The 20,199-nt window shown below is 46.0% G+C and overlaps 8 protein-coding genes across 8 annotated transcripts; 4 read left to right on the forward strand and 4 right to left on the reverse strand.

Annotated features, from left to right (window-relative positions):
- Positions 1-1,918: 1,918 nt before the first annotated feature.
- On the forward strand, positions 1,919-3,736 carry PEX2_081680 (Amino acid/polyamine transporter I; the record flags this gene model as incomplete). The annotated part of the gene is made up of 4 exons (XM_016745438.1): positions 1,919-2,518; positions 2,578-2,777; positions 2,851-3,431; positions 3,498-3,736. The coding sequence occupies 4 exons, from the start codon at positions 1,919-1,921 to the stop codon at positions 3,734-3,736; spliced, it is 1,620 nt and encodes a 539-aa protein (XP_016602186.1).
- Positions 3,737-4,141: 405 nt separating this feature from the next.
- On the reverse strand, positions 4,142-5,664 carry PEX2_081690 (glycoside hydrolase 5 family protein; the record flags this gene model as incomplete). Its single annotated transcript, XM_016745439.1, has 5 exons — positions 4,142-4,437; positions 4,497-4,625; positions 4,680-5,396; positions 5,459-5,486; positions 5,560-5,664. 5 exons carry the CDS (start codon positions 5,662-5,664, stop codon positions 4,142-4,144), a joined length of 1,275 nt encoding a protein of 424 aa, XP_016602187.1.
- A 2,196-nt stretch (positions 5,665-7,860) lies between these two features.
- On the forward strand, positions 7,861-9,576 carry PEX2_081700 (sugar porter family MFS transporter; the record flags this gene model as incomplete). Its single annotated transcript, XM_016745440.1, has 2 exons — positions 7,861-8,847; positions 8,911-9,576. 2 exons carry the CDS (start codon positions 7,861-7,863, stop codon positions 9,574-9,576), a joined length of 1,653 nt encoding a protein of 550 aa, XP_016602188.1.
- Positions 9,577-11,792: 2,216 nt separating this feature from the next.
- PEX2_081710 (glycoside hydrolase family 75 protein) lies at positions 11,793-12,734 on the forward strand (the record flags this gene model as incomplete). The annotated part of the gene is made up of 3 exons (XM_016745441.1): positions 11,793-11,888; positions 11,939-12,310; positions 12,363-12,734. 3 exons carry the CDS (start codon positions 11,793-11,795, stop codon positions 12,732-12,734), a joined length of 840 nt encoding a protein of 279 aa, XP_016602189.1.
- A 562-nt stretch (positions 12,735-13,296) lies between these two features.
- Positions 13,297-14,316, reverse strand: PEX2_081720 (uncharacterized protein; the record flags this gene model as incomplete). Its single annotated transcript, XM_016745442.1, has 1 exon — positions 13,297-14,316. One exon carries the CDS (start codon positions 14,314-14,316, stop codon positions 13,297-13,299), a length of 1,020 nt encoding a protein of 339 aa, XP_016602190.1.
- Positions 14,317-15,384: 1,068 nt separating this feature from the next.
- Positions 15,385-16,746, forward strand: PEX2_081730 (uncharacterized protein; the record flags this gene model as incomplete). Its single annotated transcript, XM_016745443.1, has 1 exon — positions 15,385-16,746. One exon carries the CDS (start codon positions 15,385-15,387, stop codon positions 16,744-16,746), a length of 1,362 nt encoding a protein of 453 aa, XP_016602191.1.
- A 607-nt stretch (positions 16,747-17,353) lies between these two features.
- PEX2_081740 (Major facilitator superfamily domain, general substrate transporter) lies at positions 17,354-18,681 on the reverse strand (the record flags this gene model as incomplete). The annotated part of the gene is made up of 4 exons (XM_016745444.1): positions 17,354-17,946; positions 17,999-18,308; positions 18,359-18,482; positions 18,530-18,681. 4 exons carry the CDS (start codon positions 18,679-18,681, stop codon positions 17,354-17,356), a joined length of 1,179 nt encoding a protein of 392 aa, XP_016602192.1.
- Positions 18,682-19,210: 529 nt separating this feature from the next.
- PEX2_081750 (uncharacterized protein) lies at positions 19,211-19,597 on the reverse strand (the record flags this gene model as incomplete). Its single annotated transcript, XM_016745445.1, has 1 exon — positions 19,211-19,597. One exon carries the CDS (start codon positions 19,595-19,597, stop codon positions 19,211-19,213), a length of 387 nt encoding a protein of 128 aa, XP_016602193.1.
- Between the last annotated feature and the right edge of the window lie 602 nt (positions 19,598-20,199).

Genomic DNA, 20,199 nt, shown 5'->3' on the forward strand with positions numbered 1-20,199 from the left:
TGAAGCATCAAGTTCCATATCCCTGAAGTTGGGCCGCCTAGCTAGGCGCTAGGGCTAGTATTGAGATAGGAAGGATTTAGAGTAGTCGAGGAGCTGAGTTTTGCTATAACCCTTGGCATATCATATAGATTAGCCACCACTACTCCGTATTTATAATTTTATATGGCTCTATGCGGTCTGGATAAATTCTGCTAGCGGGGGACCCTCTGCACACTACACCACTGGTGGGTGGACCTTGGGAAATAGTGCTGACGGCACGCAAGTTGGATACTTCGGTGTCCCTGATGCCAGCCCTTCGCTGCCACCTCTCATCTGTTTCATTCATTCGCGCACTATGTTAGATACGAGTCCCACGGGCCTCGAATGCGGTGTCCTGAGCGCACATGTTCTGCTCACGACGCGACTATACAACCCCGCTTTAATTGCAATAGTCGATGTAGGTGAGACACATTTGGCAACAGCGTGTATCCACACTCTCAGCAGCAACCCATGGATCGGAATTGGCATCAAGGGTTTGACTCGGTCATTGGAGTGGATGAAACTCCTGAGTCCTGAACGTTCACGTTATGTCGGAAGGTGGTGGATGGGGAATTTGAAACTTGAATATTGGCGTGCGTGGTACAGAGCACTAAAGTGGATTTGCGCCCGAAGATGTTGGCGGGTGAAATATCAGAGGCAACCTTGGAAGGCTTGGAAGCTCGACACCTCAGGCATCAACATGTCGCGAATATGGATCCGTTACGGAGTACGGAGTATGATGTTGGGCATTTCTCAGACCCATATATTATGTTATGATTTTCATTGGAAGGAATTTAGGGAGTGCGTAATTTGATTTTAGCCTACTGCGTACTCAGAAGATAATTTCTCAGCATGCTCAAAGTTACCATCTGATTTTTGCCAATCAAAAATTGACTGAAGTACGGAGTACGCCGTAGGGAATTGACTAAAAGGTTACAGCCAAGATAGTTGTGACCAATGGAGTATTTGCGCCGAAAGCCTGTGCCCCCTTTTAATTGAGGCGTATCTCTATACTTGCGGGATGGCCTGTCAGAACACGGCTGGTATCGGAACCTGGTAGAATCAGGGGGACATTTATCTGCATAGGTACTCCGTATTTGGAGCGTCAGTCCTGGTTGGTATCCGATTTCCTATAATGTACCTATGTTGTAAAATGCAAAAGAGATAATATGCAAAATGATCGGGTCTTCATTTGCCCGGAGACCATTTCCCAAGACTCGGAGCCGGCAGACCAACCCCTCCGACATCATGTCAACGGTGGTTCCATAATTAGTATTTGTATACGGAGTACATATGGGGTTAAAAGTAAAACTGCATATATATGTCCTACTCTATGTTGTGTACCTATGTACTTAGGTATCAAGTAGGTAAGAAATATTTTGATAAACCGTTAACCCCAGCCCTATGTATGTTGTACATGGATATTTGTACTCCGTAGAACTGTAGGTGACAACGCAATCCCCATGTTCTAATCTTCTCAAAAGCTTCGAAACAAGGATGACACTAGTAGGGTTTTTTTGGATTTTAGAAGTAATTTGATTGGTTGTGCCAACAATCTCCCTGTCTCTCCATGCGCGTTGACTGGCTTAAAGTTAATCGCGCTCGTGTCCTGTGGATAAGGGTGGATCCAGGTGGATCCAGGTGGATTCGTGTGGCTTTCATTCGCTTGCATTTAATCTGCCGGTCATATTTTTTGGGTTAATTTTTCCATATTTTTCCAAGGTTACCGTTAAGTGGCGTTTTCTTTTTTCTTTTTTCTTTTTTTTTTCTCTATCTTTTGTTTTTGTACTTCTTATTTCTCTATCTCTTTTTCACTCTCTTTACTACTATTCCTAGTACTTATAATAATCTGCATGCACCATATGCAGATCAGAAACATTACTCAATAACTTCATTCTTTATGGCTGCTGATGATGCATTCCGTCGCCCTTCCGCGGTGACGGTCGAACAGGGCGTGAGCACCTCCAATGCGGATCGCACCCTGGAGGATATGGGATACAAGCCTGAATTCGCTCGCAATCGATCGATTTGGCAAGTCACTTTTATGTGCTTCATTCTCTCTTCAGTTCCCTACGGCTTGTCAACCACTCTATACTACCCACTCGCCGCAGGTGGGCCGGCCAATGTTATTTGGGGTTGGGTGATCATCTCTTTCTTGATTCTATGTGTGGCTATCTCATTGGCGGAAATCACTTCGGTCTACCCAACTGCAGGTGGTGTTTACTATCAAACATTCGTCTTGTCTCCGTTGTGGTGTCGTCGCGTTGCATCATGGATCTGTGGCTGGTCCTATGTTGCAGGGAACATCACCATCACCCTCGCCGTCAACTTTGGAACTGCCCTGCTCTTTGTGGCCTGTCTGAATGTTTTTGAAAAATCGCCGGGTGTTGGAATCACTGATGATTTCCAGGCCTATCAGACCTTCCTCATCTTCTTAGCCATTACTTTTTTGACGCACTCTATCTCGGCGTTTGGCAATAAATGGCTGCCGTGGTTGGAGGTATGTGTCGCACGTGCCCCTTTGCCCTATGGGGTAATAGTACTGATTATCGTTTCTAGACATTTGCCATTTTCTGGACTATGGCCGGTCTACTCGCCATTGTCGTCTGCCTGTTAGCTATCGCCAAGCAAGGTCGTCACGATGCCGCATGGGTCTTTGGTCACTTTGAAACTCAGGCTGGGTGGCCCGCGGGGTGGTCATTCTTCATCGGTCTCTTGCAGGCCGCCTACGCCACATCAGCGACCGGCATGATTATCTCGTGAGTCTAACCCTTAGATCAATTCCAAGTCAACCGTTCCTAGAAAAATATGCTAACATATGGTGTTCGTTAGTCTCTGCGAGGAGGTTCAAGAGCCCGCCATCATGGTCCCGAAGGCCATGGTCGGAACTATCATTATCAACTTTATCGCCGGTCTTCTCTTCTTGATTCCCGTCTGTTTCGTGCTTCCCGATCTCACATACCTGGTCAATCTGGCTTCAGGCCAGCCCACCCCTGCCATCTTCAAGGCTGCCATCGGCAACTCGGCGGGTACATTCTGTCTGCTTATTCCCCTCCTTGTGCTAGGTGTCATTTGCGGTGTCGGTTGTGTGACCGCCACCTCTCGCTGTACTTGGGCCTTTGCCCGTGACGGCGGCATTCCCGGCTCGGGCTGGTGGAGCACCGTCAATAAGACTCTCGACATTCCATTCAATGCCTTGGTATTGGGCATGATTGTGGAAATTATTCTCGGGGTGATCTACTTTGGCTCTACTGCTGCGTATAATGCCTTCTCGGGTGTTGGTGTCATTTTCTTGACCATGAGCTATGCCTGCCCGATCGCTGTTTCCCTGATATTCCGTGGTCGTGAGGATATCAAGAACGGTAGCTTCAACTTTGGGGTCTTTGGCCTGATTGCCAACGTTATTGCTCTTGGTGAGTTGCCTCTAAACTCCCCAAACCACTGACTGAGCCCTAAGCTAACGGTTCTAATAATTCTAGGCTGGAGTCTTCTTGCAATTCCCCTTTTCTGCATGCCGACACTTAAATCTGTCACCAAGGAGAGCATGAACTATGCCTCCGTGGTGTTCGCTGGCTTCATTGCTATTGCTGCTGTCTGGTATGGTGTCTGGGGCTACAACAATTATCGTGGACCGCCAACCGACGCTGTAGAGCGGGATGAAACCTCCCCTGAACCTTCAGCCTACGGCGAAGTCCCCAAGAAGGCACCCAGTCATTGAATTTGTCTTGCCATCGCGACACGAAACTCTTTTGCCCTCACAACACGAAACTCTTTTGCCCTCACAACACGAAATTCTTTTGCCCTCGCAACACGAAACTCTTCTGCCCTCGCAACACGAAACTCTTCTGCCCTCGCAACACGAAACTCTCTATCCATCGCGACACCAAACTCTCCATGCCCTCTTGAGGCTAGCCCAATCTAATTAATCCTAGAAAAGCACCGAGTTGCATGTACATAAGTCTCTAAATACCCAATCAAAATAGTCATTTCTGCGTGACTTGTCCATATCATAAAAGAATTCAAATCTCATGGTAAAAAGCATACAGTCCATGGTCCTCATATCAGCTGCATCCTAATAATCTGCAGATCACTCTCTCCCGTGCAACCCCACCAGCTCTGGGGTCTAGGAGTCGATGGCTGCGACGTGATCCGTTACCAGACAGGTAAATTCACTAGTTCCATAGTAGAAGGTGTTCCCATCATCGGCGGACTTTCCGGAGCTCAGCGTGTCTCCATACTGCCAGTAGAGATCAGCTGCAATGCCAGTGGTGTCCAGCGCCGTCTTCTGCCATGGAGCTTCAATGGCACAGTGATCAGAAGTGACACCGTACTCTTCAAAGAGACAGGGCTTGCCAGCTGCTGCACAGGCAGCTCCGTGGGATTTGACCCATCCGTTACCCCAATCATTGGTGGTTCCCCCTTGTGTGAATACATCAGCGACGTTTGAATTAATGGTAATGAAAAAAGAATACACATACAGCTCGAGGGGTAGAGATGGAATGTAGCAAAATCGACGGTATCAATTCCTAGATTCATCGTGAAATTCAAACCCTCGCCGTAGCTGTAGGGATAGCTGCCATCAGACCCAATGTTCAGTCCGAAGCCCTCTAGAAGATGAGTTAGACAATCGACCACGTGGTAGAGCTCAAGGGCCTAAATACCATCACCAATGGCGACCATATGCTTTGAGTCCAGAGATTTGATATAGGCACTAGTGGACTGGATCCAGTTGTAAAGAACCGAAGTGTCACAGCCATTGCAGCGGGGTTCATTAGCCAACTCCCATGCAAAGACAGCAGGCGAGTCAATATATCGTGAAATAACAGCTTTGATGTAAGCACGGTAGGCTGTTTGAGCCGCAGTATTTGTATACCAGCTTGTCTGGCTGCCACCAAAAGCAGTGACATAAGCGGCCATACCCCCATAATCCGACCAGTTGTTGACAAAGTTAATAATAAGTTTCACATTCCGTGCCTCAGCGGAGGCAACCACATAGTCCAGGCGCTGGAGGCCATCGGCGCCGGTGTTGATGGTGGCAGTTCCATCTTTAAGTAGTTGGTAATAGACAGTCCCGGAAGATGGAACAGTGTTGACATCGTTGAATCCCCAAACTCGGAGGATTCGGAGCCCAGATTCATTCATGTGGTCGAACACAAGATCCACATCGTCATTATTCGTGAGGAAGCCAATCCAGTAGGAATTGGAACCGGCAAAGTAGCTTTTCTTTCCATCAATTTCAAAGCCCAGTCCATTCGTAGCGGGGAAGCCTGTCCCGCTGGCACTCGTGGTGGTTGCCTTTGTTGTACTGGTTATTTTAGTTGTGGTTGTCGAAGAGATCGAGACTTTTGTCGATAGAGTAGTGGTACCACCACTAGAAGCTAGAGTATTTTGTGTTAATCAATTGAATAGCTTTGCAAAATATATATCTTAGTACACTTACATGCGAGACACTGGCTAAACCAGTCATTCTGATATTGGCAAGTCCAGCCAGAGACACATGTTGTAGAGCCTGAATAACCACTCCCACCACATTGAGCATACGGAGAAGCTTGTGCACAGGCTAGGCCTATCAGGGATAAGATTGCTAGCGTTTTCATGATGATCGTAGATTTCGTAGTGCACTGGTTCTGCTTTGGATGCGTGCATGTTTATGTAGATATATATATGTATATATTGGGAGCCGGGTTGGGAAGAGAGGGGGACTACTCAAAGACGGGGAACGTCTTCCGCCGTGAATTAGGAAATTGAAATTATTCCATCGACTAGAGGATACATCAGGCCATAGAATGGTCCCATCGAGCTTACGCTGCAAGCCCTCCCCCCGTGTTGTTTGCGGAATAATCAAGGCGGTAGTCCGCTTGCGAAATACCAATGATTTGGCCTTTGCAGGACCGAAATCCATATGCCAGACCACTTGTGTATGCGGGGTATCTAAGAACTTCAGGAGTGCATGGATCACTTGAATTTCGCGGGGAAGCCCTGCAGAAATTGAAACACGGAGGAATTATTGACACGCTTGTCTCCATTTGTCAAGGCGTTCCAGCCGCTATACGTAGGAGATGAAAAAAAGCCATTGGCACTCAGTCGTAACAAATGGAAGATCGGCTAGCTAGGCCGACAATTGTAACATGTGCTACAATGTCGCAAAATATATCTGTCTCATATGACCATTACTACTTCGTTTCTCACAAGCTTTTCTGAGTTCGTGATTGCAAAGAATGAAGGATGCCTCGATTTTCACAGCCCTCAAGGTTGAATCCAGATTTGCGACCTAGTGTTTTATACGTATTCATATTCACCGTTGCGATATCTCTGTTCTGAATGACTCAGCGGAACGGGTTTCCAAGGTTCTAACCAAGCGTGAAACGTTCCTGCCTGAAAATTGCCCGACTTGGCATGGAGAATATCTTAGTAAATACAACAATGCTGGATTTTGGGTGGCGGATCAACCGGCAAATGGAGTCGAGGTAAATACTTTATGATTGGAGAAACCACGGGGAACCACGGAGAGAATGACAAATTAAGCGATGTCTACTCCGCACCCCATGGGTGTTCTCTAAGTAAATATGTTGGATATGTTCTGGCTTAAAGCGGGAGTTTTTGTATTTTTTTAATGAATAGATGAATAGATGAATGAATTGATAGAGGAACTCGTTATAGTGCCCAGGTGGTTGTATATGAAATGGACTATACAACATACGTAGGTCGATCCTGGGATTATAAATTGCAAATGAAAACTTGAATATGTAAGTATGAAAAATTACATATAAATTACATGAAATTATGAAATTTAAAAAGAAAATCGAAAATTCTTCAATGACGTAGGGCAACGGGTGTGGCGCCTCAGAGGCCCGCCACTGACGACCTCGGGACTCGGCATTGGGGTATCAAATGTAATGCCGATGTTTTGCTAGATTTATAATGGGATTGGAATTGGGCTTTGTATAGGCTGTACACGGAGTAGATGTAGGGTCATTTGTAAAAGTAATGTCCTGCCAGTAGATTAGTAGTAATGTCTCGAGTTAGTACTCCTGACCATATGCCCTCCAGACTCCGCATTTCCCCTCAAAAACCCTCCTTCCTTGTCTGGAGATGATAATTCTCGGGGATGTTTTCACCGGGATACCGATCAGGAAATGAGTTTCTCCCAAATCCGGAGAGAACCCGGAGAGAACCCGGGCCTGGGGAATGCCCGGGGTCTCTTTTTAGCCCACTACGCTTTCTCCATTCTAGTATCCTACACCTGGCATTATACAAAGTACATCGATATGGTCAAAGCAAAACTGAAAGATATCTCGTCCTCGGCCTCTTTCTCGGTCCTGATTAAAATATCTGATCCCGAATCAGTTCGGCACGGCCTTGGCCTATGAGCTTGAATCCGCCACTTCCCGACCCTTGCCCCGAACAAATCGGCTATCCACTTGAAAACGGCGAACCAGAGCCGATAATCACTTGGAACCTCCCCTGTATGGCTTTTCCCCTGGTGAGGCGGCTGTGCACATCGGCTTCCGCCGGCTTGTTGACTGTTGTCATCCTAGTTTGTATCCGCGGCCATGAGCATCGTCATCTCGCGCGACTCGCCTCTCCACAATTCTCTCCCCACATCGACTCTGGGTTTTATTATTTTTTTTCACTCTGATTTCTGAATTACAAAAAGGCCCCTATTCCCCCATGTTCCCCGAGATTTCTCGTTCTCCATGGGCTTGTTTCCCTCTATTCTTCTTTCAATCTTATATTTCTTCTGAGCTGGTCCTCTAGTCCCTTTATAACATTTAAAATACAACTTGAAATATCAAACTCTAGGACAGGCCGAAACATATTCCTCTTCCCTCAACCTACACCATGGGTGTCGAAGCGTCTTCCCACCATGGGGAGTCCATCACCCCGGCTCAAGAGCCGCGCATCGAGTCGTCATTCCAACATAGCCCTGTTGAGAAGCCCATACACCCCGTGGGTATCGATACCCCAATCCCTCGGATAACCATGCGATCCTTAGTGATGGCCCTCTTTGTCTCGATGGGTGGTCTGTTGTTCGGATATGACACGGGCCAGATTTCCGGCTTCCAAGAAATGGGCAATTACTTGGAGCGGTATGGTGAGCTCAACACAGATGGTTCATACGAATTCAGCACTGTGCGCTCCGGTCTCATTGTCGGCTTACTATCCATCGGTACCATGATTGGTGCCCTAGTTGGAGCTCCCATCGCTGATATGTTGGGCCGGAAGTGGTCCATTACCCTCTGGTGTATGATCCTCAACGTCGGTTTGATTGTTCAAATTACGTCTCCCGATGGCCACTGGTACCAGATGGTCGTTGGCCGTTGGGTCACTGGTCTCGGTGTTGGTGGTTGCTCGTTACTCGTGCCCATGTACCAGGGTGAGAGTGCCCCCCGTCACATCCGTGGTGCCATGATCAGTTGCTACCAGCTGTTCGTTACCCTCGGTATTTTCCTGGCCTACTGCATCAATCTGGGTACTCACACCATGGATGGCACTGCTCAGTGGCGCATCACTCTTGGTATCACCTTCCTCTTTGCTCTGGTCCTCGGCGGTGGTATGGTATTCTTCCCGGAAAGCCCACGCTATGAGTTCCGCCACGGAAAGGCCGAGAGTGCTCAAAGCACCCTGGCCAAGCTCTATGGTATCCCAGAGAACCATGTCCGCATCTTGGAAGAAATGAGGGAGATTCGTGAGCAGTTTGAAGCCGAGTCTGATGACCAGAAGTGGCATGAATTCCTCACCGCTCCCTGCATGTTCTACCGCATTGCTCTCGGAATGGTCCTGCAGTCACTGCAGCAGCTCAGCGGTGCTAACTACTTCTTTTACTATGTAAGTTCCTGCAGTAATTGCTTTTCATCTTATATTGAGCGAAATCGCTGATTCTTTTGATAGGGTACCACTATCTTCGAAGGCGCTGGTCTCTCGGACAGCTTTGTGACCCAGTGTATCCTCGGCGCTGTGAATTTTGGCACTACATTTGGCGGCTTGTATGTTGTGGAAAACTTCGGCCGTCGCAAGTCCCTCATCTTTGGAGCGATTTGGATGTTTGTCATGTTCATGATTTTCTCGTCTCTCGGCCATTTCGTTCTGGACGTGGAAACACCTACCAACACCCCTAATGCCGGGAAAGGTATGATTGTCGTCGCCTGCCTGTTTATTGCGGCATATGCTATGACCTGGGGCCCCATGGTCTGGGCTATTGTCGCAGAGCTTTTCCCCTCAAAGTACCGTGCCAAGGGTATGGCCCTAGCTACCGCAACCAACTGGTTGTGGAACTTCCTCATCAGCTTCTTCACCACTTTTATCACCAAGGAGATCGACTTTGCCTACGGATACGTCTTCGCTGGTTGCCTTTTCGTGGCTGTGGGGGTTGTCTACTTCTTCGTCATTGAAGGAAAGGGTCGCACGCTCGAGGAGCTTGACTGGATGTATGTCAACAGGGTTGTCCCCTGGAAGAGCAGCAACTACGAGATTCCCGAACGCCACCAGGACTGGATCGCGGATGAGAATCCGTACGGGCGGAAGTCACAGGGAACCCTTCACACGGAGAACGCGTGAATACAATGGTTTTCTTTTTCCTAGTGTTGCATTTTAGATTCGCATTTGTCATGATACATGAACTTGCACGACAAGATATCATCTTGGGCATGGAGTACGGAGAGTGGCATTATTGTGCACAATAACTTTCTTTGTATATATAGGATCGATCATATACCTATTGCATTTATAGAATACAAGATATGTGTCTTATTTACCTTCACAATCTGAAAATCCACCTAGAATATCGGTGCTGGACTTTGGGGGCCTTGGTCAGCTCAGGGACTGGAACATCCCATTCAACTCGGTCAAAAATAGTGAGAGACGCAATTTATGTACCTAAGATGACAGATCGATAATTGGTAGAGATAACGATTAAGCTCTATACCATCTTGAATATGTCTGCACCCACAATTCTGGATGGCCTCTAGTTCAGCAGCCCTTCGATTATTGGGACACATTCCTTGTTCTTTTGACTAGCCTGAGTAACAATATGTTTTGCAAAGAGTTTTGGTCATTACTCAAGCGAGAGTGTTTTCAGCGTTCTTTACAAATGGGAAACAGCAATAGCATCAAAAAATCAGCTGTTTTTATATTCTTTCAACGCCTTTGATACAGGCACGTGTATCATCTCTATGGAAATATGTCTATAGTACTCTCTGGTCCATTCTCTCGAGGCAAATCGCTATGGGATGTATCTTAAGAATTTTGATGCCGAGTCTCCAACTTGACTGCTAATAAGACCCGTACATATTTCACACGCGGAAGCTCTGAGCCTTAACTTGTACATATATTGGGTGCTCCCCACACCACTACTTCAATATTTATTAGATAAGATGAGAATCCTTTCGCAACTAAGCCCGATTCCTTGACCAGCAGATTTTGTTTGACCAAGTCGATAATATTGCCCTTGCCAGACTTGAAACCCTACCTAATTTCAAGCCATGCCCACAACTAGTGCGATGGGCGCTAACACTGCTTTTTGTGATGCTACCTGTTGATGTCGATCGTAGGGTTTTAGGCTTCGAAGACTTGGCATAACTATATCAGCAGGTCGTTGGAGGTTACGGGCCACACTTGGGTTTTCCAGAAAAAGGGAATTGCATTAAACTAGTGATTGTGGTCTGAAAACTGTTATACTCAGAGTTGTGGCATAAGTTGTTGGCACGATCGTCTTATGATATTTATCAGAAAACTTACCAATGAATCAACATCTATGTTGTAGGGTTACTTTGTAGATATCCGAATGATGAAATCATTGACTTCACTTGTACGGTACTCCATACCAGAAACAAATAATAACACACCAAAAGCAGTAATATTGACTGTAGAAATAGATTTCCTGCAGGTACATAATAGTACGGAGCACGGAGTACTCCGTAGAGTGGGGGCCGAATAATGGTAAGCCATATATTTCTCCTAATACCTTCCGGATTGGTTAATTGGTCTTGTGTAATTGATTCTCTTTCTTCTCGATTCACATGCTTTAGCCGACGTTGCCTTGTATGTTGTATGGTGGAGGGGTTCATGATCGACGTTTTTCTCAAAATGATCAGCACGATTTTATACATATTTCTTCCTCTTGCTTTTTCCTTTGATCGCCGACTTGCCAAATGTGATGTACGGTATATGTAAAGCGAAGAAAAAAAAAGATGGGAAGATGATCTCTATCTTGTCCGAATTCTGTATTATTCAGATATAAGTGAGCTCCTATTAGAACAATACTTCCTAACTAGTTGCTTGCTATGTTGATAGAGAGATGAATGTAATCTACCCCAGAATCTGCATCAAGGATCTAATATAGATGATCGGCGCCCCTTTCCCAAAGGGTACATCATGGAGATCGGCAATCACCGTGCATGGTATGGTGTCCCTCTTTTTTAGCTAAGGATGATACTTCAAATATTCAACACATTTCCCCTATATTAGGCCACTTTCCTAAGTTGTATTGACGCATGACCCGATCGCGGTCTCCCATTGGACTTTGACGGGATCTCAGTGGGAGAATAATAGGCATGACTGCGCTATAACCCGTTTTGGACATTGCCCTATAATCAATATCCATTTTAGGATGTCTCCAAACACATCATTTTGCCCAAGTGGACCATCTTTCTTGTCTGCTCCTGCATATCCGACATATATGCGGCTACGGCTGGTGTATATATCCCACAACTTTCCTCTGTTTCATGACCCATTCCAAGTCAGCATATCAATCCAGTTCGTCTTTTCTTCTCAAAATGCAGGTTCTCAGTACTTTGATTCTTTGCTCTGCGGGACTTGCCTTGGCATATGAGGTGCCCGCTAATTTGCAAGAAATCTACAAATCCCACAAGGTAGTCCACGCATGACCATCAACTACAGTCAATGGGACTAATATATATAGGCCGCTAAATGCGAGAACCTACTTGCTAAAGGATTCAAAGCTGAACAGGGCGCTCCCAGCGATACGGATTATTGCGGCGACATAGACGGGGCTATCTTCTTGCACAGCACCTCCAAGGGGGGCGCGTACGCTGACATGGACGTCGATTGTGATGGCGCTCATAACTCCGAGGGAAGCTGCTCCGATGATCGGAGTGGTCAAGGTGTCACGGCTTTCCAGGATGAAGTGAAACAATTTGGTATCAAGGACCTGGATGCAAGCATTCACCCATATGTGGTCTTTGGAAATGAGGGGCAAAAGCCTTCGTTTATGCCTGATAAGCATGGTATGGAGCCTCTCAGTGTAATGGCGATTGTGTGTGGTGGTAAACTGGTACTTCACCCCCAATTGTTCCTTAATGTTTCACCGGCTAAAATGATCACAGCATTATGGTATCTGGGGTGACACCAACGGCGGCGTTACCACCGGAGAAGCTTCCATCTCTCTGGCTAAGCTTTGTTATCCCAACGACAAAATTACCGGTAACAACGGACATAGTGCAAAGGATGTTTTGTACATTGGCTTCACTGGAAAGGGCGCTGTTCCAGGATCCAAGGCAGACTGGAAAGCGAAGAACAGCAAGGCGTTCGAAAACAGCATCAAGTCTCTTGGTGATAAGTTGGTGGCGGGTCTTGGTTCGGGTGGATCGAAAAGGCTCATCAAAGCCTCTACGTCTTCGTTCACTACATCCGTGCGAGCTACCACCACAACTTCTAGCGTTCCTGCAGGCACCTCGAAAGCGTGCCGTACGGACTAAATTCCCTCAGGCGCACAGCCCTCGATCGGTTGGTTTGTGTGTATCGGAATCGTGGAGAACGGGCTTTGAGCTATGGACCTCAGTGAAATATTGTTTTTTTGCATGTTTGTAATTGTGAAATCGCCAGAAATTGATCTTATTGTCGCGTTACTTGATTTGCAAAGGTCATCGAGGGGAATTAAAGAGATTCCGTCTCGCGTAGAAGCCATGAGGGCACACAAGATCCAGATTAAGAGAGGTGGTACAAGTAATAGTTTATGGATCTAATACTAGACCACCGCTTCTAGCATAGACCGCATTGTAAATGACGGAATCATGTATATCTCTATGTTTCGGTGTATATAGAGATGAATTCAGTGTGATTATACTATACAGTAGTAAACACCCGAGGGAAGAGCTTTTGCTAGGAACTTCATTGTGAAGCAACGGGAGGATTGCGAGCACGTTCTTGTGTAAGTTGGAATGTCTGCCGTGATGCCCGACGGCTATTTTGTCTTTTGTCACGAGGCAAGCAAAGGAAGTGCAAAGAAACGTACGCCGATCACCCATCCATCGTTCGGTATCAAGACAAAGATTCAGAAATAATATGCAAAACTTGTTGGTATGTTAGAAGCAGGAATTGCAGCTCGCAGCTCCAAAGTTCCAAATCGTGTAGTGTCAAACATTTTTCTTGATCCTTAAGACTCAAGGTACTCCTTTTCAGGAGCACCGGTTTGAATGTCGATATTGTTACTGAACTGTGAGAGCCAAGCGACATCCGTTCAATACTTGAATAATGTTCTTTGTGCGCTGCGTGCTTTTGCTCCGAGAAATGAACACCTCTAGAAGTCGTGTACGACAAAATGCGAACCAAATCTGAACAGCTTATATCAAGGTATAGAGCGCAGGTAGAAATCAGTCGCAACCAGAACGAGTTATGCGAGCGAAGCCGACTAGAAGACAAGTTGGTATACACTTCCTTGATAGTAAACCATGTTGTATCAAGTTTGGCAAAGGACAACTTGAGGTGTTTTAGATCACCAAGAGAGGGTACTGTTCTTCTTCTCAGCTCTTGATGTAACAATACCAAGGCATTATTGTAGATTTCAGGTATGATCTTCGCCGCAATGGTAGCGAACTGGTGGATGGCCGATATGGCCGGACTATTACAGCAACATAGTTCAAGGACACACCACGGTCGTTGGAGAATCACGAGTAAGGACTCAACAAGAGTTTCGCGGCCGACAATCTGGTGCTTAGGGAATTTCGATGCATTGATAAGGAACCAAGGAAGACTGTCGCGAGGTGATGTCTCTCGTGCAGAGTTGAAAGGTGGATGCTCTAAACATGGCAACGAAACGAGGTCCACGGTGAACACCTTTTCCGTAGTGACTAGCACAGGAATCGCGTTTCCAACGGCAGAAGCTGCTGATATGAGTTCTGCCTGAAGCCCGGATTTGAATGCTGTGGTGCTCCAATCTGGAGAAGACGCGACAATAGAGTAGATAACGAACGCGTCTCCTAGTGCAACCCCACCACCTTCGTCGAACGAAGCACATATTTGAGCCAGACCTTTCGGGTCGTAATTTGTAGGCTCATTCATAAATTCATCAGAGGTGTGTGAAGCCCTCACACCGAAGATGCTGCCATATACATGCTGTGGGTAGGATTCTGGTGGTGGTTGGACGTGTGTAATCCTGTACGCCGCTTAACTAGTAATTCAGGTATTTTAATTTTCTGCCTGTCCAAAATCAGGCACCAATGACAAAATACAGGCTATTTATCACTGGCCGCTATGCCCTTCGTATACGAGATTCACCCACGTATTCCAGTTGAGATAGACTCAGATCTCGTTTATTCACAAATGCAACATAGAAGGAGTGGGTTTTTCTTCTCTCCCGTGTCCTCCCCCTTGGTTGCCCAGAAAATCATACATTAAAAATGAGATACGAATGAGAGGGACAAATAGTTATATAGGTGAGATACTCGGGCTACAACGTAGGGCGAGGGACAAAGAAGGGAGAGAGTTGATTCCTAAGGAGGAGCCGAGCTTCCAGACTAACAAACGAGGGGTTTATGCCTGAGGCATCTATGGCGGCCTAAGGCCACCACAACAGATACTATGTAAATTGACGGAAATCTCGGGTACAGCAATGTATGGTCAAAATGACAGATGTGTATGACTCTAACTAAAATGACAAAAACCCACTATTTGACAATCTGCTTGGGCATAACTAAGTAAGCTTAATATGCAATTTGTATGGGGCCCACTATCACAGCGGTCCATGTATTTTCCGAGGTGTTGAATACTCGGTTTCCCAGTCATGTATGGTAACATAGCTTTCGACATAAATAATAGGACAGCTTCTGCATACTAAAAATTACTTCCGAGTTCCAGCTCCCTTCCCTCGACTGTTGTCCTGTCAGGCGCTGTTTTGCTGAGTGTTTATTGGCGGCCATTAGTGGATCACTGGAGATCGTCGGGTTACAACATACAGACATAGCATAGTGACTTCAGCTAGTAAGCACTAAACCCAATAAAGCAGGATTAGCGAAGTCCAGAGCAATTTCGAGTGGTTTTCCTCGTGTTTACAGACCAGGATGCCTTATAATTCCTTTTTTAAATAAGCCATGGATCGTAAACCCTGGAGATTCGCCCGTCTTTATTAAAATGCCATCATCATCGTTGTATCTTTCAAGCCTCCTATCAATAATTGGGGTAGCACAAGCTGAAAAGTTTCCACAGTCACTAACAGACTTGCACGCTCAACTGAAGAGCGATGATGGAGTTACCTTTGATCCGCTTGGTGTCGCGGCCGTTCTCTACAACCCTCGTGTCGACAAAAGTGCAGCAAGACTTTACACTCAGTTTGATCGAGGTTTATTTATATGGCCACATCTGACAATGATTGGAGGGACTCTGCCACCCATGCAAATGCTCGTTGAACGTCTTAATGCCACGATGAAATGGATCCATCCATCTATCAAATTATGCGCTCAAGATACAACTATGCTTCCCGTACGATCGGACGTATCGGGGAATGTATTTCGCCAACTGCCACTCAACTTGAGCAATGCATGGCTGACCGATATAATATCCTTTCAAACATCCAAGCAGCCAGGAAATGATTTTGTTGTCGTTTGTGTCGATGCCATGTACCTGTCAACCGAAGAACGCCAGAAAAATGTGCGTCAGCAATCAGGAAACTTAAAATGGCTTCTTGGAAAGTGGACATTGGACTCGATTTGTCTGGTCAATGGAGCCATGCTGATGACCGGTATGGTATGCGGGATTTTGACAGCCGACATTTGGGCCTTCACCTTGTTTTTGCTATACAGCAGTCATTGGTTCGCCTCGGTGCTCATTTCCTTCACTTCAATGGTCAAGATTCACAAACCAGATCATATCAAAAACGACTTGCGGGATAGATATGCGGTGTATGAACGCGACGAGGGGGGAACTGTTATATTCAAAGGACCACAAAAGGAGCTCGAGGAATGGGCCCGTTCCACTTGGGAATATGACCGGACTTGGGTAAAGGATTGTTTGCACTGGTTTTGGACCTTGTCAGGAACATTCTCTGGCATATCTTCGGTTGCATGTATGGTAAACATGAAGGGCGCTCTGCAATTGGCATTCCTGGGGGTTCTGGTATATTCGTCCCTGGCTGAGATTGGTGCCACCAGGATTGCGCGTCATCTGCAAACCAAGGCCCATGGTCATATTTCTGTGGACCGAGTCTTGAACAACCAAACTCGAAGCCTAGCAATTATCCGTGCCACCCTGCAAATTACCCCGGAATGCCGTCTTAGGGGTTTGAATTGGGTCAAGATGGGGCTTCTTCCTCCGATGCAGGTTTTTGAAAAGATGCAGGAACTGTTGAGAGATATTTCGGACATCGAACCAAGCATAGACCATTCTCGAGGCGTGGTGAAAGAAAAATGTGATAATTTTCTTGATGACGTGGATCCCTCGGAGCAGATGTTGGCTAAAAGAATAGTCAAGGAAGTGACGGAGACACTGGGGTTTTAAAGCTTTTCCCTAGCGTTGGCTTAATATACGCGATTGGCGCTTTGGTGGATGTCTCATTTGTTTTCAGGGTTGTTGCTATCATTGCATTTTCTATTTTCTAAAATTTCCTATACGGAGGATCAGATTATACACACGAGCAATGTGAGAAATGTGACCCAACGCGTAGGCCACCCTTGGGTTACTATAGAACGTTGAACATCCCGCTGCCAGATGTTGCTTTCATACGCCTATTTTGGATCCAGAATATGGAGATTTGTAAGAAAACAAAAATCAGTCCCAAAATCACTAGCCCAATCATGATTAACACCCCTCGCGGATAACTGTCACGTCAATAGATTGATCATTAGTGTTGTAATGTGCGTAATATCCGACAGTATAGGACGTACAATATAGCCGACTCGTCTGCCCGAAATATCTGGGTTCCTGCCATAAGACCCCCCGTAGCTGCCATGACAACTTGCTTGAGTTAGTTTATCTTGGAAAGAAATGGACTGAACAAGAAATAGACTGAACACGATAGGGCTAATAGTCTTACACATTCTTCATGTTGAAGCAAGTTTGTTAGCTCATCTATTTTAAAAAAAACGACCAGTAGGGCAGATTTTACTCACGCAACGCTTATGTTCCGCTCTTCAGAGCTCTTGCAGTTAATTTGGATCCAAGAATTGTGGATTGGATGATAGCCCACAGCCAAAGCATTGACTGCTGTCCAGAGTCCGAACTTGCCCCAATTATCCACACGGTGCACCATAATTCTTAGAATTACTAGCGCGATCAAGTAGACGAAGATAGCAACCATAACAGCAAGGCCCCTTTTGTTTGATTTGTCGCTGATCCACGCAAAAAACAAAATCACGGGGAGGGTGAGCAAACTACCGATTGCACACAATGCGTTTGCCTTGATTCGGGAAAAGCCCAGTTCCACAAAAATGCTAGGAGTATATGTCGTGAGAGGGCTCCATGTAGCGAAGACGCAGCCTGTGGCAATAAAGTGCGGCCATTTGCGTACGTTTGTCAACGTCTTCCAAACCAAATTGAATGATATATGCGTTTTGCCAGGGTGAGGCAATGGTTTGTGCATTGGGCCAAGCCCTCCAGGCTGCGAAAGGTGTACTTGATTGGGCAACACAGAAACTTCCTTGTGTTCTGGAAGGAAGAAAAAGAGAATAATAGACACCACGATGGAGAATAGACCCTCGACTACAGATTTGTTAGTATCATTTGGTGTTTGAGGGATCAGCCCCAATCGTACCGAGGAAGATCCATTGCCAGCCAAAGAGACCCATTTTCCCGTCCAATTTCAAGAGGGCAGCTCCAAGAAGCGGAGAAACTGCTGTTCCGCCAAACATGCCAAAGAAGAATATGGCGATTCGTTTTGTCAACTCTTGTTTCGTATACCAAGTAGAAAGTGTGTACATGGCACCAGGAATGTACCCAGCTTCAGCAAGACCCAAAAATGTTCTTGTGAGTAAGAAACCTAACTTGTTGCGCACAAGTACTTGTAAGCAGGCTACTATCCCGAATACGCAGACTTGTGCACTGATCCATTGGCGAGGACCAATCTAATCCGGTTTAGTGACTCGGCTATCATTTGGCTAGGGATACGGCATACCTTGTGTAAAATAATATTCGATGGTATCTCAAGTACAATAACACCCAGGAACATCAGTTGATTTCCTAGATTGATAATGTTTTGGTCGACGGATATGATGGATGCAAAGTTCCCTGTGAGTGCACTGGCAATGTTGGTTCTGTCAAGCTGATAGCTAGCGAACCCAACTACCAGGAAGGGTAACACTCGAAAGTCCGCGCTTTTTCCTTGTCAACTAAATCATCCGCTGGGCTCTTTTGGTGAGCAGGTTCAAGAGGGGGATGATCATACATTCTCCGATTGTGGGCGGAATACCCATTCTCTGCACCACCGGTGTTGTACATAGGATGGCAATGAAACCCGTACCTTTCAGATTTATACATATTACCATTCAAGGACCCCTCCATATGATTATTCTACGGTACGAAAGGAAATGCCCAAAAATTAGAAAGTCGCTTTTTCACCTTCGGGGGACCTTGTGAGACATTTTAGGAGGTGACAACCTTGGGGATGATAAGATAATGAATGCTATTCGGAAAATGACTAGAACATGAACAAGTCCAAAGCTAGTAGCATTTAGAGAGAAAAAAGAATACAGTGGATTTAATGGAGACTAGCCACTCCAGTTGATAGAAGGTGGCTCGTATTGCCGAGGCTCCCACGTGTGTCAAGCAAGATAAACCAAAATCCTCATGTCCAACAAATGGGATACCAAGGTATTTATCAACATATAATGACCAAAACCAGAAATTTGCCAAAGAAAAGAACACGAAAAGATGAAACACGGTCTCGCAATTGATGCCAGTTCAGCCTCAGTACATCCTATCACTCAAAGAATTCCAAGAGTTGTGATGTGTGTGAGGAGCCAGGTATTCAAACACGGCAGTGAACTTTAGCGTTGTTCAGATTGATTGGAATGGCAGCGTGGGAACTTCCATCAAGGTCCAAATAGGTGTGCTGAGCAGTCAAGGTACCAATGATAGCGTCGTTGTTTGTGATGACACAATTGATAGACTGTGCAAAGTTGGTGAGCTGGGCGGCGGTTGCCTTGATATTACCACCTGCCCCAACAGAGGTACCACTGAAGAGGGAGAAGATGCTCTTATCAGTGTCATCGGCTTGGAATGTCACGCCAGCATAGGCTCCAGATTGATCATTGGACAGAGCCAAGGTAACTTGGTTGGATTGGCGGACCTCGACAGGCGTGGCAGAGATAGTGACTACCATAAGAGAGACGGTAGTAGCAATGGCGAACCTCATTTTGAAATCTGTGGGGGGAGCTTTGTAGAATGCAATGATGTTATCTGCAGCGAAGATTGGTTGGAGGCTTTGAAAACACGGCTGGGGTCTGATGTTGCTCGGAGTGAAAGGAATCACATTTTGTAGGAAGAAGGTGGATTTTATAACTTTCTCACTAGAATTCTGAGCTCCGACCTGCAGCTGAAGTGTCCATAACATTACCATCCATGCTATTCTGAGACATTTGATTAGTAGACATCTAGCTGGTGATATGACCTGCCGCAGCCGATCTGGGTTTGCTTGAGAACACAGTAGCTGATCTGCACAGCCCTTCGTATACTAATCAGGTGAGCTTTCAGATCAAGGCCACCCATTCTCATTCCATATCTACCTACATGAGAGGAATAGCCTTTATAGCTAAATTAAGAAGTTCTTGGTATCTATCTCAGATGATGTGTGACTGCAAATAACATCGCATTTAACAAATTTAAGCAAAAGGGAGAATCTACAAGTCTCATGGTGAATAGTGAAAATGTAATTATATATAGAGATGGTATTCGCGCGCACAACTCATGGCGCAACGAACATGATTTTCCGGCAGAAAGGTGCCCAACAACTGGATG

The sequence above is a fragment of the Penicillium expansum genome (genome assembly GCF_000769745.1).
Source record: "Penicillium expansum strain MD-8 chromosome Unknown contig273, whole genome shotgun sequence".
Lineage (NCBI taxonomy): Eukaryota > Fungi > Ascomycota > Eurotiomycetes > Eurotiales > Aspergillaceae > Penicillium > Penicillium expansum.